At 45.6% G+C, this 23,122-nt stretch overlaps 1 protein-coding gene across 1 annotated transcript in view; it reads left to right on the top strand.

Annotated features, from left to right (window-relative positions):
- Positions 1-23,122, top strand: part of LOC147723040 (molybdenum cofactor sulfurase-like) — a 577,064-nt gene that overhangs the window by 159,612 nt on the left and 394,330 nt on the right. The window contains exon 3 of the mRNA XM_086965413.1: positions 16,502-16,568. Within this exon, the coding sequence (XP_086821539.1) occupies positions 16,502-16,568 (67 nt within the window). The remainder of the gene's footprint in view (positions 1-16,501; positions 16,569-23,122) is intronic.

Raw genomic sequence — 23,122 nt, 5'->3', positions numbered from 1 at the left:
AAGTGGGCACACTTCTTGCAGCTCAGCTCAAATAACTGGAATCGCAACTGGCCATCCCAGCCATCCACAACCTGGAAGAGGAATTCCTTACGCATCTCTTAGATGTTCTGGGCCGTTTTGTGGCATACTACACTACGTTATACATCTTTGAGATGCAGACTAGTCATTCACAAGTGGGGGCCTTTCTAGAACTGCTAAAGCTACCCAAACTCACTGATGTGGGTTGTGCTCTCCTAGCACTTCAGAGAGAAAGAGGCAGCAGGTAGCAGAGATAGTTGCCCACCTTCCTGCATATTACAAAATAGGCAGACCTCTATTAGTTCCCCAACTTACAGCAGCATTCCAGGAGACAGCAGTGACAAACGCGCTAGGGGCTCTATTGAATAAACCTACCCTCTCAGTCCTCTTAAAGGAAGGTAACAATCCCGTTGAGTGTGCAAGCTATCACCCAATCTCACTGCTGAACGCTGACCTAAAGATTCTGACTAAAAATTCTTGCAGCAATCATAAGCAGGGTTCGCCCCGAAACTGATCTATGGATCTCAAGTGGTATTTTTTCAGGACATTCCTCTTCAAAATATCTATGCCTTCTTTCACATCTACGGTGTCAGGTTACAGACACACCTGGGCAGGTATAAGCGATTTCCCTGGTAGCCAAAAAGGTATTCGACCTGGTCGAATGGCCATACCTGTTCAAGGTAATAGCACATATGGGTCTAGGCAAGGACTATATCAATAAAGTAAAACTCTTATACAATGGCCCCTACAGCAGGGGTTGCATACAGGGGATTCCTCTCACCATCATACTCCTTAGAGAGAGGTACTCACTAGGGATGCCCTCTCTCGCCACTCTATGCAGATGACATTTTTCTCCTCTTCACTCAACTACAGACTTTGATCAACACTGCCATACAATCACCCAACTTTTTTTTTCCAACTAGTGAAGCATTGGTGATGTTGGGAGCTACAATCATAGTCTGTATCCAAGGATATCAAATGACATGGGTCTCAGCAGTTGCTAGGAATTCGGATCAACAGGGGACTTTCACATATTATATCTCCCCTCATGGAAAATGCAATCATGACTTTCTGAAGTGGTCTCACCTCAATTTCTCATTGTGAAAGTACAGAGTATTAAAATGACCATTGCCTATGGTATAATTACATCCTAAGTATGCTCCCTCTTAAGGTCCCGAAATGCTTGCTCACCAGAATTGAGACAGACATTAGAACCTTATTATAGAGTGGCAATAGATCAAGTCTACGTGCTTCACTCTTATGGGCCAACATGACATCAGCGGGACTGAGGCTCGTAAATAAATATCTTTACTATTTAGTGTTTTACCCCTTGCAGTTGGCATCCTAACTTCTACAGCGCTCTAAAGCCCCAGTTTGGACTCACCTGGAGGAGACGCCTTTGGGAGGATGCAAGAGCGATACTACCAATTTACTCTGAAATGTCCTTAGGAGCAGATCAGGGAACACAACAGTACAAGTTACACTAACCGGCTGAAGTGAGGCACACAAACTAATAGTAGTCCACCAATTCCTTCACCTATGAGCCTTGGTATGGCACAATTCAGCCATCCGTGTAGGGTGGACCACAATCGTATGGCCTGGGTGGCAGGCTGCAGGAATTCAGACAGTGGAATACCTAGTGGACAATGATAACGTTAAATCACCACATACACTTCAGAGAACGTATTCCCAGAACAGGGAAGATCTCTCAAGATGCCAACAACTAGCTCATGGTGTTAAAGCAGCACTGGAACAATCCCCATTGACCCTAGCTGAAACCTCAATTTTGTAGTATCTCAGGATCTGTGGAAGATACTGAGGTCTTGTATCAGGTCTTTACAGCGTGCTCCTTAACTTTGCTAACTCGATATCAAATGTGACCTTTACCTGACATACGTTTTATGGTGACTGTGCTGCACTAATAGTTTACGTAGGAGATTTTTGAATGCCCAATTGTACTCTGCACATGTAACTTTGTTTACCTGCTTACCTGCTGCCTATTCTCCCCGTTCCACCGCGACAGAGTCGATTGTTGTGGAGGGAGAATACGCCCACATCCGGTTTACGGAGGTTAGAGTTTGAGCGGCATGACCCCCATAAAACTGGATGTGTATTCGACCGCGCAGCGGATGCGCGCAGCGGGCGCGCCGGCGGCGCATGAAGGCGCGCCAAAGGCACGCCCGTCCGCGTCCCGGAGGCGGACAGGACAGGAAACGCTACCGATCCCAGTCCAGACCATGACAATCATATAAGGTATGATAGCGTTGCGCTAAAAAAGTATTCTCCCCCCCATAAATGCTATAACCACGTGGAGTTAGGTTGGGACAACCAAATCATGCATTGCAGCATGTGTAATTGGAGCAGTTCCCGTTACCCAGCAAAGCCACTCGGGCCCTTGTCTAGCACGTTGGAACGTAATAAGAGGAGCCAGGAGAAACTTTATGTCTACTTGCTCAAAGTGAGATCTTTAAACAAAAATGCTCAGAATATCTCTGACTTGATCTCTGAGCTAAGACCCAATATATTTTTCTTAACGGAAACCTGGCTCTCCGAAACCTCCAACCCCACCTTGGCAATAGCAGTACCCATAGGTTATTCCATTCTTAGGAAGGATCGCACCACGGGGAAGGTTGGGGGCGTTGCCATGATTTTTAAAAATGACATCTCGGACAAAATTCTCCCCATGGATGAAATCACGGGTGCAGGGAGCCATTATTTTTACTGCACATTATCCGCCCACCAATCCCTGGCGCGTGTCCTCTTATACAGACCTCCAGGCCAGGCCACTCTGGACCTTTCTTAAAAGCAATTACCAAAACCATAGCACCGCTTGCCTTAAAATATAACCAATTTCTGGTCCTTGGAGACTTTAATGTCCATATGGACAAATTAGAGAGTGCTGAGAACATTACATTAGGCGAGACCCTTAACTCCCTGAACCTGCTTCCCCTCATAAATAGTCCCACTCATGAGAAGGGACATATATTAGACCAAATTTTCTCAAACACCCCGTGCCAAACCGAAGAGCCCACTCCTCTTGTTTGGACCGATCACTTCCTGCTAAGAATTACGTTGGCTAAAATCAGGACACCAGCATACACCATCACTAAACCCCCCTTCTCAAATCTAGAGCTCTCCATAAACTAACTCCGGAGGCCCTCAGATCCGCACTGCAGATGCATCCCTTTGTCAGCAGTAACAAATTAGCGCTAGATTCCCCCAGCTTGATAAACTGGATAAAACAGGGTGTGGATACCGTAGCACCCGAGACCCTTAGGTCCCAATGGACCACACATCGCTCTGCACCATGGTTTAATGAAACCTTACGCAAGTGTAAAAGTGTCTGTAATCAGTTGGAAAGGATATGGAGGAAAAACTTTAGTGACAATAGTAAATCTCTTTACAAAAAAGAACTAAACATTTACCACCAGAAAAGAAAAGAAACGGTTCTTTGAAACTAAGATTGAGACATCAGCCAATAAAAGTAAGGACATTTTCAAAATCGTAAAACACTTCACCTCACCTCCAGCAGTAGCCTCCAATTGCGAAGCTTCGGAAGCCTGGACCCATCAAATAGCAGACTTATTCCATAGGAAGATATACAGACTTCTCTCAACCCTTCCTCTATGACACTGACCTACACACTACCTCCACACATCAAACCATTACCTACTGCCACCTTCCTCCAATTTCCTTCTATTACGCTAGCTCAATCTCTGAAAATCATGAAGAGTTTGAAATCTGGCTCACCATCAGACCCCTGCCCAGCTAAAACACTGGCATTGGTGGCTGAGGTGATTAATACTGAGGTCAATACGGTACTGAACCTATCTCTGAGCAGTGGTCAGGTCCCAGTCATTTGTAAGCACGCCAAAGTCCTGCCACTGCTAAAAAAGCCTACAGCAGATCCTCTAATAGTGTCTAACTATAGACCCATCTCACTCCTGCCTTCAATTGCTAAGGTCATTGAGAACTATGTGAACTCTGTTACTACCGAATTTATGGAGTCAAACAACTGTCTCCACGCAAGCCAATCTGGATTCCGCGCTGGCTTTAGTACCGTATTAGCTGTCTTTGAAATATCGGAATCCATTAAAATGACTCTCGATTTAGGCGGGAGTGCGGCTTTGATACTGCTTGATTTATCTGCCGCTTTCGACACCGTGCCCCATGTGAGACTCCTACAGAGACTGAGAGACTGTGGGGTTGGGGGCACGGTGTTGAAGTGGTTTTCTTTGTTTTTAGAAGACCGAAGGCAGGAAGTTTGGAACCCACCTTTCTCCTCCCTTATGCCTCCTTCGGAGGTGGGTGTACCTCAGGGCTCTATCCTGAGCCCATTATTATTTAATCTCTACATGGCTCCTCTCGCCCTTCTGGCTGAAGCGGGTGGAGCCATGATTATATCTTACACTGATGACACCCAGCTTCTGGATGGCGACAAAATAAGGAACTGTTTAAGACAGGTCTTCTCCTGGTTTAGCCATAATCAGCTTCAGTGCAACTCCGCTAAATCAAAAGTAATTATTTTCGGAGTTTCGGACCAGGATGCCTGGAGACAGTGGTGGCCGTCTGATGGCCGTCTGATATGTCCCCCCCGCAGACCTCCGTGGGAGTAGCCAAAAACTTAGGGGTCAAACTCGACAACTCATTGAATATAAAGATCCAAGTTCAATCTGTGGTCGGCACCTGTTACGGAACCCTGAAAATGCTCCGGAGATTTCTTCCACTCCTGTCCCTTTCCCACAGAAGGACCGTGGTCCAGGCCCTTATCACCTCCAGGCTGGACTACGCTAATGCCCTTTATCTGGGTCTCCCGGAATGCCTTCTCAGGAAACTCCAGGTCATGCAGAATACGGCCGCAAGAGCCATACTTATGCTGGGACCCAGAGTCCATATATCGCCCCACCTCAAGAAGCTGCACTGGCTTCCCATCCGCCACAGAATCAGGTTCAAGGCCCTGTCCATCGCCTTTAAGGCCCTACATGGTTTTGGGGCCACCTATATTAGGAAAAGAGTGAGTTACTACATTCCCGGTAGAGCCCTCAGATCATCTCGACAACACCGGATGAGTGGGCCTAAATTCAATCGTGCCCGCATGGAAGGCTGATCCTTCCAAGTCCAGGTCGCTCACCTCTGGAATGAACTCCCTATAACACTCAGACAAGCGCCAAATATTCTGCACTTCAGAAAACTACTGAAGACATGGCTGTTTCAGCAGTATCTCGGGCTCCACCCCACGCTCTCGCCCCCTCCTATCGTTCTGCCTTCGCTAGCGCATCTGAGTAGCTGTGCGCTCTATAAATATGTTAAAATAAATAAATAAATACATGGCAAAACCTTCTTGGACTAGAATATACACCACAAAAATGTGCCACACTACTTCACTAGCAAGACAAAGTCTTTAGAAACTCCAGACTGAAATTCTTGTTTTTTAAAAATACTTAATGATTCTATTGGACCCAACAAAAACTCACAAAGGCACCCTCATTGACGATCTAGCAGCCTAAAATACTATATGGGGAGTATTCCTTGAAGACAAGGAAAGGCAGTTTTAGTTGGAGCAGAAAATTAATTGGGTTTGCTCTTTGAGGTTTGTGTTGTTCTGACACCTGTAGAGAGAAGGTCTACTGATCCTTGATGTCATTGTTATGTGGAGTTTGTAGTTTTTGTCTACTAGTTAAAGTACATTTCACCCATCCTCGCCCCCCTCCTCTCTTCCCTCCCTTTACTCATTGCCCTTAACCCCTATTCCTCAGCTTGGTCTCTTTTCAATAACAATTTCAGCCTTTATTACTCACAACCTTGGTTATAGACCGGAATATGTTAATAATGTTTTCTGATCACAGAGAGGTTGTATTCCTAAGGATTCAGTGGATACTGTATGGCCATACTAGCCGTTGTATCCCTTAAACCCTATGAATAGAGTGAATAAAGAATGCTGACAAAAAGAAAGGGGCCTGATATTGTGTAGGGACTCAGTAAAATGGCAATTATAATTGTTTAAGATCCAGCTTGTTAAGTAGAGATTTGCAGTGTCGGTCAGGGCATTAAGAATAACACATAATGTAAGTAGCGTGGTAGCCACATCAGCGTAACTTATCTTCTTCCAGCTGCGAGCAAGTTTATCTGAGGCCTTGCTCTGAGCTTTGAAACTACAAATTTAATGAGATAGTGATCCAACTAGGCACAAGGTAGAATATGTAGTCTGTTGATTAGAGTGTTGTAAGACCACTCAAGATCAATTGTGCGACCTTTTTCATGAGTTGATTTGGGCTTTGCATCATTTCAATACATAGTAGTTAGGTCATTAATCACCTTGAAAAAGTCTCTATGGTTAGCTTGGGCATATCACACCACATGCTATAGTCACCCTCTGTGCTCGTACATTAAGAGGTGCATAAAGAGAATGCGATTTCAAATTAAGAGTTTGCAAAATTAGTCACATGCTGAGGTGGGTGGTATGTCCCACACAGACCAAGTAACAGGAGGGAAAAACATGTTTATTATGACAAAGTCAAACTCAGGAACATAGGGGCATATTATCAAGGGGGTTTATCTCCGCTTTTTTGGCTTTAAAAGCCAAGAAAGCGGAGATAAAATGATCTCCCTATTACCTAGCTGTCGCTAACACCAGTTAGCGACAGCTAGTAGGAGATAGCGACCATCTTGGGCCCCACTTTGCATGTCAGTGAAATTTATCACTAATGATATGCAAAGTGGGCGTGCCAAGATGTTAGTGACTGGAAACAGTCGCTAACATCGCTATCTCCTATTACCAACTTTTGGAGATATTCACGCTAAGCGCGAATATCTCCAAAAGCTAACACCTGCCCTGAGCAGTTCTTAGCCATGTTATCCAATGGGAGGTGGATAACATGGCTAAGAGCATTAGCTCGGTAATGCATGAATATCGCTGACTTTTCAGCGATATTCATGCATAGCGGCTGAATTTTATCTCATTTGCGAGAAACCTTGGTAATACCAAGGTTTATTTTCGATAAAAATCGCCGCAGCTCAGCGGTAAATTTTTGTCTCTAACCAAGCAATAGCGATAATTATCGCTATTGCTTGGTAATTTGCCCCATAGTTATATTTTGCCATCGAGATATTCAGTGAGTAGTGTACGAAAATCAGCGAGGTCCTCCTCAGCTGTACTTTATGTTGCATCAGGAGGTTCAGCCAGTTCTTTCTCTTGGTCTTGAGTTCTGTTTGATTTCTTCTCCCCACGGAACATCAGCTTGGGTTGTTTGATGTCCGGTTTCCCTATTGTGTGATACATGGTTGTGGTTTGTGGCCCTGCAGACTAATCCTGCTCTCTTGAAGTGTGAACAATGATCTTGGGAGTCACTACATTTCTGGGTGCTCCGCTCCACTGTTAGAACAACCCAATTTGCTCGCAGAGCTTTGAGGAATCAAGGCCCTATGTTTTATGACTGTTAGTGTGCAGTTTTGTAGTTTTCACGAAGAATGCAAGAGTATATCTCCTCAAGGCATTCAGTACATGTAGCATTGCTCATTGCTGAAGACCCACATGTAGTTAGGCACAGCACAGGTACCTTCAGAGACGTTTTAAGGCATGAGGAAAGTGGGCTCTGGCTCAGGGACCCAGTCATTTAGGGGGTCCTAAGATAGAGCCAGCTCTGTTCTGCAGAGAGTCTTGCCCTGATGAACTTGAATAATTCTTAAACATATTTTTTAAATACTGTTTTACTTTAATTTACTTTTATTATGGGTAATGAGTGAGAGTCTGTTACAGACATTTTACAAAGAAATGTTGTGTTTATGTTTTAGGCAATATCCATAAAAAGTTTCTTTTAGATCAAAACAGGACCCCCCTTATGCGAAACGGGAGGGTGCCACATAGATTATTTGTAGTAGTAATAATAATGAGTGGCTGGTGTGTTACAATATTGAAAACACATCACTAGCCCTGAAAATTATATCTAAACAAAATTTGAATTTGGAGGAATGTGCCTGAGCACTGCCCGTGACCTGGACAAAGACGGCATGGAAGAGCTGAAACTGGATCATAAAATCATAGATGTTCCGAACAGGAGCCCCAAAATGCAGTAGGGCCAAGGACCCCGAAATCCTTAGGATATCCCTGGGTATATTTGGCTAATTGTCTCACTTCCAAAGGCAGGTACGAGGCTGACATTTTTCCAAACCTCCATATTGCTCGATGCATTTCAACTGTAGTCACTAGCAACATCCAGTGCAGGCTGCACACATCACTTTTCACCCGAAGCATCCTTGTGCTGCTTCAGCTGCTGCACAGGCCAAGCCTTATGTGCTGAGCAGTGCGCTATGGACGTTTAGGGTGGGCTCCATGAACACTGGTCTAGAGTTACCAGATTTTGAGAAGAAAAACCAGGACAGGCCAGGCATAAAAGTAGGCCTAAAGGGTGCCAATGATCACGGACTATCTGGCCTCTCTCGATTGTGTGTGTGAAGTCAGAAATTAGCGTAATTTATCTTTTTTCTTTCAGGCAGAGCAGGAAGAGGCCAGAATTACATGTATCCTTGTAAATGTTTGCTTATATATAGATTAATATAAATATTCACGCATTTACAAGGCTCCCCAATGCTAACTCTTTACCTCCGCAGGCCAGGACGTGCCTCTCTGTCTCGACAGCGCTTAGAGACCTGATGGTGATAATGCGCTCTACAAATGCAAAATACAAATACAAAATACAAATACAAATACATTCACAAAACATTAGTCATGCAGGACCTCTTACCTCAGTGCCCCCGCCCCCCATACCCTCTGCTTCCCCCTCCCTACTTTGCCTCCTCTCTGCTGGGCATATGTAGCTCACCTCCACCTGTGTTGCCTGAATCAAAAAGATAAATTGTGTGAGTTATTTCACTCATCAGAGGCATTGAGTACTTGTTACAGTTGTGTTTTGCAGGAGGAGCTGACATTTGTCCCAAAAACCGGGACAATTATTTGAAATTAAGTAAAGTGTCAGGACACTAGGATAGCTGTCAAAAAACCAGGACTGTCCGGGGCAATCCGGGACGCCTGGTCACTCTATACAGGTCATTCCCTTCCAGGTCGGGCTGAGGGCCGCAGCCCCAACAGGACCCCTTTTAAGTTCCGAGTGGAGCGGCGTCTTAGTTAGGGGCGCTGCGCTGAGATAAATCACTTTGGCCAGGCATGGCCCAGTTTCTATCAACTTGTTTTACAGGCATGCTCTGGTGCCTATAGAGAACTATGTCAGCTTGTTCCACTCCCACTAGCATTTCAGTATTCAGGCCTCACAATTGCAAGAAATGATTGTAGTAATTTAAGGATACTTCTGTCTGATTATTGCTATATCCTCCAGACCGTATTACAGCGCGATCTTCTATTTTGTCACACTCTAGTGCCCCCCTCCCCCAAAGTGTGTGTTGTTGTTTGGATGAAAGTTGTTCTTGGAGTGTTTCCAAAGATCATAACACCTCTTGTAGACATCCTTCCTGGACAATGTAATTGTTTCTTCCATATCTATATATTAGGAAGCTTCAGGCTAATTCATTTGACAAGGGATAGAGGAAAATATAATTGGTTTGCATGGTCCTTCACAATCATATTCTGCCTCTGATCTCTCTCAAGTTTCAGATAGCTTCAGTATTTGATCTCAAGTCAAGTCAAAGAAACTTTATTCAGCCATTCTACGCCATAAAAGCAGGTCAAACCAACAATTAAAAGAAGAGGAAATACCCAAATGAATCAATACAATATATTAAAAAGACAAGGAATAATAATTCATATGACTGTATCAGACAATCAAAAGGTGTGTGGCTTGGAGAACACCGAGACAAAAATTGTAAACCTCCCTGTAAAGTGCAGAATAGTGCAGTACATATATAAAACCATTAATATAATATAATTAAAACTGCTAAAACAACTCAATGCTAAAAATCTAATAACACACGTAAGCTACAGGCATTTTTTCTCTGTCTTAAATCACATGATAAGAAACTGTCAACTCCAAAACAAATCAGAGGTGAGAACAGCATTTGCAAATATATCACGGCTGGTTTCACTTGTGCAAATTCACAATGCCTTAACAATGGATACATATTTTTTTTCACAGGTTGCAATAAAAATCACCAAAACAAATAAAATATAAGAGGTCTTGTTCCGAAAAATGATCACAAGAGCAAGGCATTAAACCACCCGTCTTGGAAAAGCCCATAGGGACAGATACATCCAAATGGATACAATTAAACCTAAATCTGGTGAAAAGAGAACGATGATACTGGCTCCTAATATGCGTCCAATAAGGTTGTCCTTGAGTCCCTTGGCTCACTATTGCATATTGCCTCACTTTAGATTTGGTGAGTTCCCTATTTTCCCTTTCTACCATGCTTCTTGCTAAGAATACTGATTTTACAACTCTCAGCTCATTAGGGCACATCAGCCTATGATTGACGAACAACTCGGGACAGCCTACGATCTTCAACTGCTCTGAGACATAACCAAGCCATGGAATGTCAAGGGCCCTATCAAGCTTCATGCAGTCCTCTAGGATAAGGTAGTTCAGCACAACAATAGGGTTCGACCAGATTTTCAACCTGTGCATTACTGGGGCCATGGCAATAGTATCAGAACTGTATTTCATCTCATCTTCAGATGTTCCCAATTCAGAACAGACCTTGTTCTTGTAGGCATGCCTGAGGTAGGCAAATCCAAGTTGCTTTTTGTCACTCCTGGCTACCTGCTGGTTTTGGCCTTTCACAGGTTAGAGGCCATAGTACTAAAGAGACATGGTAGAATACCTAGGAGTGGACATATGAGGTAGCTACACCTAGGGCCAATAGAGATTCATATTCAGCAACATCAGTCTACTCTTCACTAAACTACGAGGACAGGATTATTGTAACCCTTTCCATTAAATCATCCTTCTACTCTAGGCTTTCTCAGGTTCGTTATCTGAAGGGGTGTCCTCTGGGTCAAGCTCATCCATCTGTCCTGGCAAAGGATGCACATTGTAGAGATTGATAAGAAGGGATGTGTTGTGCATTTTGGGGCAATCTCTGGATGTTTTGTCATGTTTGGCAGTTATTTACACGTGGGTTTAGGGCTGGTCTTGTGAGCCTTGAAGTCAGTCCTCTTTGAACCGATGGGGGAGGTGACATTAAGCATAATGTCCTTGACAGTGTTGTCCTTAATTGTCATTTCTTTCCCCAAAAATTTGGAACAATTGGCCCCCTCACTAACGTTGCCACCCTCCTTGAGGTTTTGTCGAGTCACGCTAAACCTATGTGCCTAGTCTTATTTTCGTACTGAAGTCCACCTCACTAGTTCTAAATCAAGAGTCCATTCTTCTGATTTGATTTTGATGCTTTGAGCTCCAAAAGAGGTTCTTCAAAATCCCTTGAATGTCAAGCAGGTAGAGCAGATTTATCTCTGCAAAACTAGTCCAGTGAATAGAACGGAAGCTTTGTCCGAAACCATTTAGAGTATCAAAAGTAGAGCCAATCCCACCAACTCCAACCTTGAGTAGAATCATCAGATCAGCCATTCTTAGGCAACAAATGCCTGTCCCTGCTGCCCCTTGGCACAGGATTTGTCAACTGGGTGGGGCCTGTTGTGCAGAGGCCAAGGATTTTGCCAATCAGTATCTGCAGTGGCACTAATTCGATTTCCCCAAACATATTTGTGACACATTATCGGCTATAAGCGTTAGAGGGTGCTATGCCTACATTTGCATTTGGAGCTTTGGTTGGAAGGTTACTTTGATTTTGAGTGTAATATGTTTTCCTTTTTTTGTACATTAGAAGCACTGGTGTCTGCGATTTGTTTTGATATACAAAACGAACAGTGTCTGGAGACTTCATAAATATTACCAAATAATGTAAACATTGAGGCAAAGAAGGCAAAAGGAGAAGTAATAGCTTATTAATATTTATTTCAATTAATCCTATTGTTCTCTTTACAGTCTTGTTGAGCGCCTATCTCCCTTGGGTACATTGGCATGGCCTTATCATTAATTTGTGCTAAAGTACTCTAATGGAGTTGGAAGTTCCTCTCAGCCATTTTAGCAGTAGCAGGGAGAGGGGTTTCCAGCATGGAGTGGGACACAGCCGCTGCTCCAGTGTATAAATGGTGGGAGACCTCCTAAATGCAAGGCCTGCCCACAAGGTAGACCGGGAAGTAGAGATGTTGTTTGAATTTTAAGCTTAGCTGCACAGAATATCGCCATTGCCGAAATGGCCACTGCTGGGGCCGTTTCTAGGTGTTTTGCCGCCCTAGGCGAGAATTGAAAAATGCTGCCCCCTCCTTTTTACTACCATCACTCTCTCCCCCTGTCATTCCGGCTAGTTAATTTCATTTAAGTTAATTTATTCTTCAGCCCACCTCTCTTGGTTACCAAGTACTAGGGAGTGAATGCAACGAGTTAACATTTTCTAACTAGCAGACTAGTCTGCAAAAAAATCTAACACTTGGACATTATTCAATAATAATTCATCAACAAACAGCCTCGCAAAACTGACTGGTGAAGACTAAAGGACGAACTTAAAGCACACCCCAAAAATAAAATAGAAATAAAAGTGTTCAGTTAGGAGAAAGCAACTGTACTAGAACTGTACTGTACTACCAGGAGCCTAACGCCCCTGCCCTGTAGGAGCACTACGACTTTTATGGCGGCCGTGCTGGACATCGCTGCTTTAAGGCTCTCTTTCAGAGCGCTTTACAGCCATTCCCATTTGTCATTACAAATTATCACTGACAGCTAGTTGGCGCAGGCGGTCTACACAGACTCTCTCCCATCTACATTTAGAGGAGCCACGCGTGTGGAGGCAGGGGAATTGTGGGCATTTAAAAACTGAATGCAGTAGCTTTAATATGAAAAGAAATGAAACTATTTATAGAAATGTCTTCTGCTATTGGCTAGGCTGTGTTTGCTAATGTGATTAATGCAGGTGGAGGCAAGGGGGGAAATAAAGCAAGACACTTACCCAACTCTCCTAGAGCTCACAAGCTACCTACCCTGCCCCCTAGCCCACGGCCACTTACCGACGCCAGCAATTGTGCACGAACTTGCAGTATCTTAGAATCCCTTTCACTGAGAATTATAGAGCCATTCTCCTCACCTCTGAAATGTAAATCGGTTGAAAATTCTGAAGATTTGATTATAAAAAAACAATCTTTCAAGAATAATGGGACCTGGCGAGGGGGTTAATGAAGATCCTGGCTGAAGTGCAATGCATTGAACCTCGGGGGACTGAAAAAAGTAAAGATCTACTATAGTGTGGTGGCAGAGAAAGTACAGAGAGTGCCAAGTAGTCAAACAAGCACCAAGGCCCCTGGATACGTGTGTGATATGCTGCAAACCTCCCATATTTACCATTGTATGTGGGAGCGTGCCTAAATAGAGCCCGTGGTTTCCTGTCCTCGGCACGGGCTCTTAAAAGTCAAAATACATAAAAAAGAGCATTGAAAATGCAATAGGTCTTGCCTTTGATTAAGTTAAAGCCATTTGCTTTGCTAATGGTATTGTATAACAAAGCAAATGGCTTTAACTTAATGAAAGGCGAGATCTATTGCATTTTTAATGCTTGTCTATTTTAAGAGGGAGAGTACCGGCTCTTCTCAAGAGTGACATACAGGTACTCTGGTACAGAGTACCTGCCCTTCTATTTTCTCATTTCAAGCACTGCTCACAAGTCAAAGAAATTGCAACCTCAATTCCATACTTTGAATGGAAATGGTATTCAGGCCTAACATGGACCAAGTATTTACGATACCAATGCTCAAGCCTCACATCCGCCATGCCACACAACTTGGTGTTACTCCGCATTACCTCAGCTGATATGCCTCCAGGTACAGGCCAATGCTGTAATTGTTCTCAAAATGTACTTCCAGTGAAGCCAGCCGGCATGGCGAGTCAGCGTTCTAGCCGCTTGTGGTGCCCCTTATCTTTCAGGAACTTTGTATTTTCGTCGGAGATGCTAAAATTACATAAAATCGATCAATTTTGAGAGAACAGGTACCCTAAGATTGTCTTACCAGTTCTTAAACACACGTCACTGTATGAGCTAAAACAGTTTGTCCCGAGACATAAAGGAAAGGGATGAAAGACGGATTGCGCCGTGTCCAATATGCTTTAAAAACACATGCACCAAATACTTTAAGATGCTTTAAGTAAGAACCTTCCTCAATTCCTTCAGCCCTTGTAAAGGTGTTTTTATATCACAGTCTTATTCTGTCCATTGTCACTGCTGCTTTGCTACCCATAAAAAAAAAAATTGGCTAAGGTTCTTTGCACTGCAGGTCAAATCACCTTTAAAATGTGTATCACTTTCTAACCTGGATAAAGAAGTCGTTAAGCCTGATCAGTTATGACCCATCAACTAGCTTATTGGGCTTTACAAAGGAAGATATTCATACGCACTTTTCGAGAAATTTCTGCGTAAAGTGAAGTGCTAGAGAATGTACCATTTGTTATCATTTAAAAGAGGAAAAACTGAGGGGGGTGGGGGATAGTGGAGACACCTTCTCATCTTTCCCTTGGCGCCTCGAAATTCTGCGACCCGGGTTTAGTGCTCAAAGCATTAAGCAGCTATCACGCACGTTTTGGTCTGTTGTTGCGCACTGATGCACCATATTTTAACCCAGCCTCTCATGGTGGCTTGCCCCTGAACAGTGACCGATTAAGAGAAGCTGTAGGCGCGCTGCTCGAAAAACAAAAGCACACACGCCTGATTGCTCGCTAGCTAGGGCTTAAAATAAACCAATTTTTCTGGCCTTCCTCTTTACCCCACCACATCCATTCGCCCGTGTCTTACATAATGTATAGTCTTGTTAAATATTACTTCCATAGGAAGCCTCTTATCGTGAATACCCTGATCGAAATCTGGCTATTCACTGCAGTGATGGTGCAACAGGAGTTTACATAGCTGCCAAGGTTTGAGATTGCTATGTGTGACATTTTCATAATTTCTGTGTAATTATGAGTGACATTTCAACGACTATGAGTGACACTTTCTTCTGAGTAAAATCAAGCAATGAAGGCGAGTGAAACATATAGGTTACAGCCAGCCAGGGTGCTGTCTGCCCCCTTATGGGAAAATCCGAATATATTTCAGACGATGACACACACCAAAAGAGAAACGGTTAATGTTTGACACAGGCAACAAAAGGGGTATGCAGCTATATATTTTTTATTAATACACCATACATTTTGGGAGAAGGGTTACTTCTTTATCAGTTTTCCAGCTCAGGATGAAGTCCTAATAATCCTAAACACAAAAGCCTGAGGGTGTAATACAGTCAGAAAGAGTAATGGTAGCAATAAGGAAAGTGTAATGGCCATTCCTAAATGACATTCCCCATTAGTAACCACGTTGAAGAGAAGTCATAAGCATGAAGACATTTTACATATGCACTGTAGCAGCATATAAACAGGTAAGAGCTGTCAGCCAAACTATCAGTGACAGAGAGAGAATAAAAGAGAGCTGCACTCGAGAGACAGTGAGTACTGTGGACTGATACTGAGCTACAGTTGTTACCTGGGCTATAACATATAAATTGGATTGTTTTAAATAGTTTATTGCGCACGTATTTAGCAAGAATTTCTTTTCAAATTAGTTACTAAAGTGATTAGGTGCTGTGGTGGCGTCACGTCACCCAGGCAAGGCTGGCCTGCTTTGGTCTCCACAGACCTGGGCTTGGCAGCTGGCGGTCTCACCAAAGACGGGTGGCATGAGTGGCTCTGTGTATGCACCGACCCCCTCCTCTCCCGCCTAGAGCAGGCCTTTGCAGCCCCATGCTGAGGGGAGATAAAGCCGCGCTGACGGTGACTCGTGCTGAGCTGCTACCAACGTGAGCGCGCGGCTGTGGGCTGGCACGGGCGCAGATTGGGTACCCATCTACTCTCCAGTGTTGTCCGCTGCGCAGGAAACAAGGAGACGACGAGGTTCATGCAGTTCCCAGTGATGTAGGCTGCGCACCAGCCAACATGAGCAGACCTGTTCACGCCTTAGGGGATCTCCTCACCTGTAGTCTGGGTGTCCGGTGCGTCGTCGCCTTGGGGGATGAGCGGTGCAGGCGACCACGAGGCGAGCACAGAGGTCCTACGAGAGCGGGCACGCACGCCCCCAACCTGTGGCGCCGAATGCGACGTCACACCACCTCACGTCACGTTGAATATTAGAAGGCGCTAATGCGCTTTCAGGTCGAAGACAGTTCACTCAAGGGGCAGGGCTGTTTCTATCATTATTAGGCAAGACTTGGCGGCAGGTTCACTCAATGGGATTTCCAAATACATGGTTTTTGCCGCCCTCCCTCTTTTGCCGCCATAGGCAGCCGCCTAGTCTTGCCTACTGGTAGAAACGGCCCTGCCACTGCTGTGTCTCTCATACCTCAGACACACTCCCACAACTTGAACATTGTGCGATTTTGTTTAAAATGAGTCGCTGTTATGCAGTTTTATTGTCGAAGTGAGTTAACATATTGTATCAATATTGAAATCCCTTTCCCTTCTCCTAGGCAACCCCCACAGCCAGAACGCGAGCAGCATGCTGTCGCATGACGCTATCGAGCGTGTCCGGAGTAGGTACTGTACTTTTCACCTTTCACTTCTAATTTACTGGAATTTGTCATATAATCAGATTGTTTTATTTAATTTCAAATCAGTGGAAGAAATGAAAGTGGAAAGTTGAATTAAATCCTGCAGTGCTAAGTGGAATGAATCAGAGGGACACATTGGCCTTCGAATACCTATTTTTGTAATGCCAGAAATGCATGTTTTGTTGTGTCATCGATGTATATTAAATACGGACCAATGCCTGGAAAGGCCTTAAGGCATTCTGCTCACAACGAAAAATAAATTCATATAATTTTAGGGTGTGCAAACGGAAAAACACAATTCCTAATTTGCCTACTTGGTGGAATAAATAAAAAGCAGTCATTCAAGTAATTAATACATAATTGGTTACTAAATGATATTCTAACTCAACAAAAAATTCCGCAAAGCCAATTGATTTGGCTTTTGAGTGAAAATCCTTCTTTATTATTTGACAAATTAGTGTGTGAGATTGTGGGGCTAGAGGCCAGATGTACATCTCATTTTTGCATGCGCAAACGGGGTTGCGAATCATAGGCCATGTACATAGCCTATTTAGCGAATTGTGATTTTTTTGCGACTCGCTAAATAGGTTTTGCGACTCACAATTGCCACCTACTTCAAGTAGATGGTAACACATTTGCAAATGGGAAGGGGTCACCTGGGTACCCCTTCCACTTCCCAGGGACCACTTCCTGCCCTTAAGAAATTAAACGAAAATGTGTAATTTTTTTGTTTTTTAAATGCATCCTGTTTTCCTTTAAGCTGCTTTATTAAAAAGCAGTTTCAGGCATGGTGGCCTTCTGAGTCCATCAGGCCACCATCCCTGGGAGGGCTGGCATTCCCAATGGACTCGCAAATTGCGAAAGGCTCATTAATATTAATGAACCTCGCAATTTGCGACCCCATTGGGAATCGCTAAAGAGTGTAAACACACTGTTGTACATTTCATCTAGTGCTTCGCAATTTGCGACTCGCGAAGTATTGCAAAGTGTGAGGTGCTAATTGAAATGGTCGTACATCTGGCCCTAGGTCAGTTAGTAAATGCAATTATGAGACAAAGGGGGGCATAATTAGCTTGATAATTGACAGCACTAGTGCATAATATGTGAGTGAATGCTTGGAAAGCTAGATGAATGTGTGTGCATGATCGATTAAACAGCAGCAATAGCTGGACATAACAGCGTACCACAAAGTACAGCCAACAGGATACCTTATATTATAATTATTTTATTTTAAATATTTGACCTATTGAAGACAATAGAAAACCAAATACGTTACTAAACAATATTTAGGACAATGTTTATATCAGACTATATTACTGATTTAAAGATTCTCACAACATTTTCAATTTGTAAGGTGCACGGAGTAGCACATCCAGTGTATTCAGCACCCCTGGGTCAAGGAGGCAACAACCTACCTTGAATAATACCTTGTAATGGAGGCTACAATATCTGTCCTGTCCTAATGATCACCTATCCAATTCTATCAAAGAGCAACCTTTAGTTACTCATTGTGACTGCTTTTAGACCGCACCAGTCACTGAGCTGTAACTTTCTAATATTTGTACTTTATTTTATATTTATTTGTATATTTATGTTTTATTGTTGATTTTCACATCATGAAATAATTTACTAGAAAGACAAACTGAATTCTATGTCAGGACCGGAGGCTTCAGATTATGCTTTTCCTTCTTCGCTGTTTATTATATTACCAAACACAGCAGCCCAGAAAAGCTCCACAAAAAATGCGTATATGTCCCAAACACAGGAAAAAGCATTTAATCTCAGAAATCAAACATGATTTTAACATAACCAGACTACAAATCCCATCAGTCCATCGTATCCAGAGAAGTAACAGTACTTTCACAGTGTCCATGGCGACTAGATAGGGTGTCCATCTTGTGTACTCTCCCTCTTTCTTCGCTGCTTCACAGCCAGTTAAGTGTTTCTTATTTCGCTCTGCATAACTTTGTGCCTATACTTGATGTTTATTGTATTTTCATAGCTGTACCTTTGTTAATACCTTTCTGGGGAGGGCTCTGATGCGTGTTGTGGACATTTGTGCCGTTTTTCCTTTTCAGAGCCCTTTATGATCGCGGGGACGTTTCTCCGTCCCTTTCGCGATCTCCCATTGACAGCTGTGGTGCTTTAATTCGCCCAGCAGGGGGAGCCCTTGCGTCTCGCTGCTCTCTGCGCGGCTTTCCTCACAGTTCGGAAGCCGCGCTGAGGAGAAAGACGCTTAGGTGCCATACCCCGCCGCCTCACCCGTACGCCCTCCCTGTGGGGGTCTGTATTGCCCCGATTTACTCCACGCCCGCAAGGGTCTGTATTGCAGTAATACCGCGCTGCCGCCTGCGGGCGTATTTGAAGCACTTTGTTGCGGGTTTTTTTCACCGCCTTTGGGCCAAGAGTGTCAGGCATAGTTTTAGGGCCCTGTGGGAGCGCAAAAGGGGGGGCGGGCGAGACCCAGACATTAGTTGAGGGTCTGTGCGCTCAAGGGTTGGTGCTGCCCTATTCTGGTTTCCAACCAGCCTGTGATATCTGCGAGCCTCTGGCCTGCCCATACACTGGTGCTAAGGTTTGTAGCACTGCCCTCCTCCCTCATCTCCTATCAGGGCCTTAGGGTTTCTATAGGCATAGAGGGGGAATACTACGAAGAGGAGGAGGTATCTCATCAGTATCTTAATGATGAGGAATTCTATAACGTAGTGGATAGTTCTATCTACCGGTGCGTTACCGAGATTGTAGGCCCTATGGAAATGCATCTCTCCACTCGTATAGTGGAAGAGTGCGCCAAGTTAGCCCAAGCGCATTTAGGTGCCCCAGGTTCTGACCCGGGCTTCTCTGGGGGTGCCCCACCTGCTCCCAAGAGACCTTGCAAGGAAGGGGGCTCTGGGGGGGGTGCAGGGTGTGGATAGGTATGCCTTTGAGCGTCTGTGTGACGCTTTTTTGGTGAAGGCAACCAACCCCACCCCTGCGCCGCCACCGGCATCAGCTCCGTCGGTGTCTTTGGGAACGGCTCCTTCATCCCCGGGGGAAATGTCTCCGGTTGATTCAGACGACAATGAGGGTTCTGTTTGGTCTTGGCGGCCGTCCGGCTCTGCCGTCGAGTTGCCCCAGGACAGCTCGGGCATGTTGGACCCGGATGAGATTATTCATCCGCGGTCGGCTGCCTGGGTACCTAGGGACAAGGTGGCGAAGTTTGTGGCGGTGCGTCTCCGGAAACCATTAGAGAAGGAAGCAAGGAGCTGTCTTCGGGGAGGGTGCCCGCGGCCCACGTTAGAGGGGAAGGTCGCTCCGACACCAGAACTGGATGCCAAGATGGCTACGTTTATGGCTAAATTTGTCAGGGATCCGCGAAAGGGCATAGACCGGTCCTGGCGTAGCTGTCAGGACAAGTTTCTGGACGCCATAGGTCCTATAACTAAGATTCTGGACATGGCGGAGGAGGCAAAGGTGTCAGGGGCAGCCATATCTCCCAAGGTTCTGTCAAATTGGGCGCAAAGTGTCGTCATCTTCTTGGGGAATGCCAATTGCGCCCTCTCGGCTGAAAGTCGGCGTTTCCTCTTGATAAAGTTGGACCCAAAGCTGGGTGATTTGGCTTCCTCTGAGGCAGGGGCAGTAGCCCAAGGGGGCCTGTTCGGGTATCCGTTCATGAAAGAATTGGGCAAGTTTGTTTCAACCTTCACATCCCTTGATAAGACCCAGTCCAGCATCAAGCGGGTATTTCAGCAACGTTTTTCTCGGGGGGCCGGTCGCGGTAGGGGCCACGCTACCGGCCGCGGAGGTCAAAATGTTGCCAACAAGGGGCAAGGCTCTGGATGAGGTCAATATAATACCTCAGCCAACTTTACAAACTTCTACCGACGAGAGGCCAGCGCTTCAGGGGGCGAGGCAGTTACAAGAACAACGCCGGCAACAATAATTCCAACGGTAAGTCTTATATCGACGGATATAAATTGGCGGCCGGCTAGCGGCTTTCCCAGAGGCTTGGGCAGCATAGACGCATGGGTCCTTCAGACCGTGCGAGGGTTTCATATAGAGTTCTACGATCAACCCCAACAGATGAACCCTCCTCGCCCAATAGTTTTTTCTTTGGCCGATGTGCAGTTGATCGACGAGGATGTCTCAGAGCTACTCCGTAAAGGGGCCATTTGTCGATCAACTCATCATCCCTCGGGGTTCCTCAGCAATATCTTCCTTGTGGAGAAAACGGATGGGGGCAAACGGCCGGTCATCAACTCCAGGGAATTCAACGGCTGGTTGACGTACCGGCATTTCAAGATGGAGGGGATCCATCTTCTTCGGGATGTACTCCTCCAGAACGATTGGATGGTCCGTTTGGACCTGAAGGACGCCTACCTGGTGGTTCCTATTCATCCACCGCATCGCCGGTTTCTTCAGTTCATTTGGAACGGTCAGGTGTTCGAGTTCACCACCCTTCCATTCGGACTTTCCTCCGCCCCGTGGTGTTTTACCAAGCTCCTACACCCGGTGGTGGAGGTCCTGCGGAGCCAAGGTATCAGGATGATCGTGTATTTGGACGACACCCTCTTGATGGCTCAGTGCCCGAGAAGCTCAGACTTCAGCTTCAAAAGATGGTATCCTTACTACAGGGGCTAGGTTTCGTCATCAACAAAGACAAATCAGTGTTATCTCCGTCCCAGAGCATGGTGTTCCTCGGATTCATCGTGGACTCGCTCAAAGCCTCCTTGAGTCTTCCGTCCAGGAAGGTAGCCATGATCCGGCATGTCTTGTGACTTTTCCGGGGCCCCTCCATTACCGGGCCTTTCAACGCCTCAAAGCGCACCATCTCAGGAGAGGCGTGTCTTACGATCTGTTGGTTCCCCTTACGGAAGAAGTGAAAGGGGAAATGGCCTGGTGCCTCACTCATATGGAGGCCTGAAACGGTCGGGCGATCTTCGCTTCGGCTCCGGACCTGGTGATAGAGTCTGACGCCAGCAGGTTGGGCTGGGGCGCCCGCTGCGGGGAATTCTCCACAGGCGGCGCTTTGTTGTCCGCAGAGCAGGAGTTGCACATAAATTGCTTGGAGCTTCAGGCGGGGTCCTTTGCGGTTTGTTGCTGGACCAGGGACTCGGCGTGCTTGTGTGTTCTCTTGCGGATGGACAATGTTTCAGCCGTCCGATATGTCAATCACTTGGGCGGTCCACGGTCGAGAGCATTGGCGAATCTCGCAAAAGATTTTTGGGACTATTGTCTCGCCCATCATGTATCCGTGACAGCGGAATACTTACCGGGGTGGGCCAATCAGGTGGCCGATTGGCACTCCAGACATCTCTTGGACTCCAGTGTTTGGAAACTGGATGTTCGAATCTTCCAACGACTGTACGATCTTTGGGGTACGTTCTCGGTGGACCTTTTTGCGTCCTGTTTGGATTATCAGATCCCACGGTTCTTCAGCTGGAGGCTGGATCCTCTCGCGGAGGCCACGGACGCTTTTCTCCAAGATTGGAGTCAAGAGAGAGCGTACGCCTTCCCGCCCTTTGCAATGATCGTGCGGATGGCGGCCCAACTTCGCCACCAGGGAGCGGAGGTGGTGGCGGTGACGCCCGTTTGGAGATATCAAGTTTGGTTTCCAGTTCTTCTGGAACTTTCTTGGGATTCTCCAATATTACTCCCCCAGTTTCCCCATCTTTTTCTCAATTCGGAAGGGGAACCACACCACCTACTAACACAGGGAACTCTCCGCCTCATGGTGTGGCGGCTTTCAGGCGACGTTGGGCGCTCCCAGGCCTTTCGAGATCGGCTGAGGATCTCTTGTCAAAGGCGTGGGCACCCAGTACCACAAAGAGATATCGATCCGCTTGGACCAAGTGGGTGCGTTGGTGTTTTCAACGGGATTTGGATCCCTTGGTCGCGGGAATCGTGCCAATTCTGAATGTTTTGGACGAATCGGCCTCTGACGGTCTAGCATACTGCACCATTAATGCAATGCGTTCTGCGATCTCAGCAGCTCATGAGCCGGTGGAAGGGACCCCAGTTGGGGAGCACCCTTTCATATGCAGGCTCTTGCGCGGGATTCGGCTTTCATTACCACCGGAACCGCGATATTCAGTTCTTTGGGACGTCAATGTCGTTCTAAATCTCTTCCTTTCATGGCAGCCTAACAAGTATCTTTCTTTGAAAGAATTGTCGGCGAAACTAGCCATGCTTTTCTGTTTGGTGTCTTGTCGGAGGGTCTCGGATGTGCGGGCCCTCGACATTTCAGCAAGAGTTTTTGCTCCGGACGGTGTGACCTTTACAGTGGGCCGTCAAACTAAGTCCGCATCTCGGACGATCTCTTATCCTGCCTTTGTAGATACACCCAAGTTGTGCGTAGTGCAATGCCTCAAGGCGTATGAGGAGATGACAACAGAACTTCGCCCTCCGGGCGAGAGACAATTTCTCATTGCTTTGCAAAAGCCACACAAGGCTGTATCCTCCTCCACTATTGCTAGGTGGGTGCATTGGGTCTTACAAGAAGCAGGCATTGACGTGAAGTAATTTGGAGCTCACTCAGCTAGGGGAGCGATGGCTTCGAAG

This window comes from Lissotriton vulgaris, chromosome 4_1 (assembly GCF_964263255.1).
Source record: "Lissotriton vulgaris chromosome 4_1, aLisVul1.2, whole genome shotgun sequence".
NCBI lineage: Eukaryota > Metazoa > Chordata > Amphibia > Caudata > Salamandridae > Lissotriton > Lissotriton vulgaris.
Note: the sequence above shows the minus strand (reverse complement) of the source record. Positions and strands in the feature narration are given on the sequence as shown.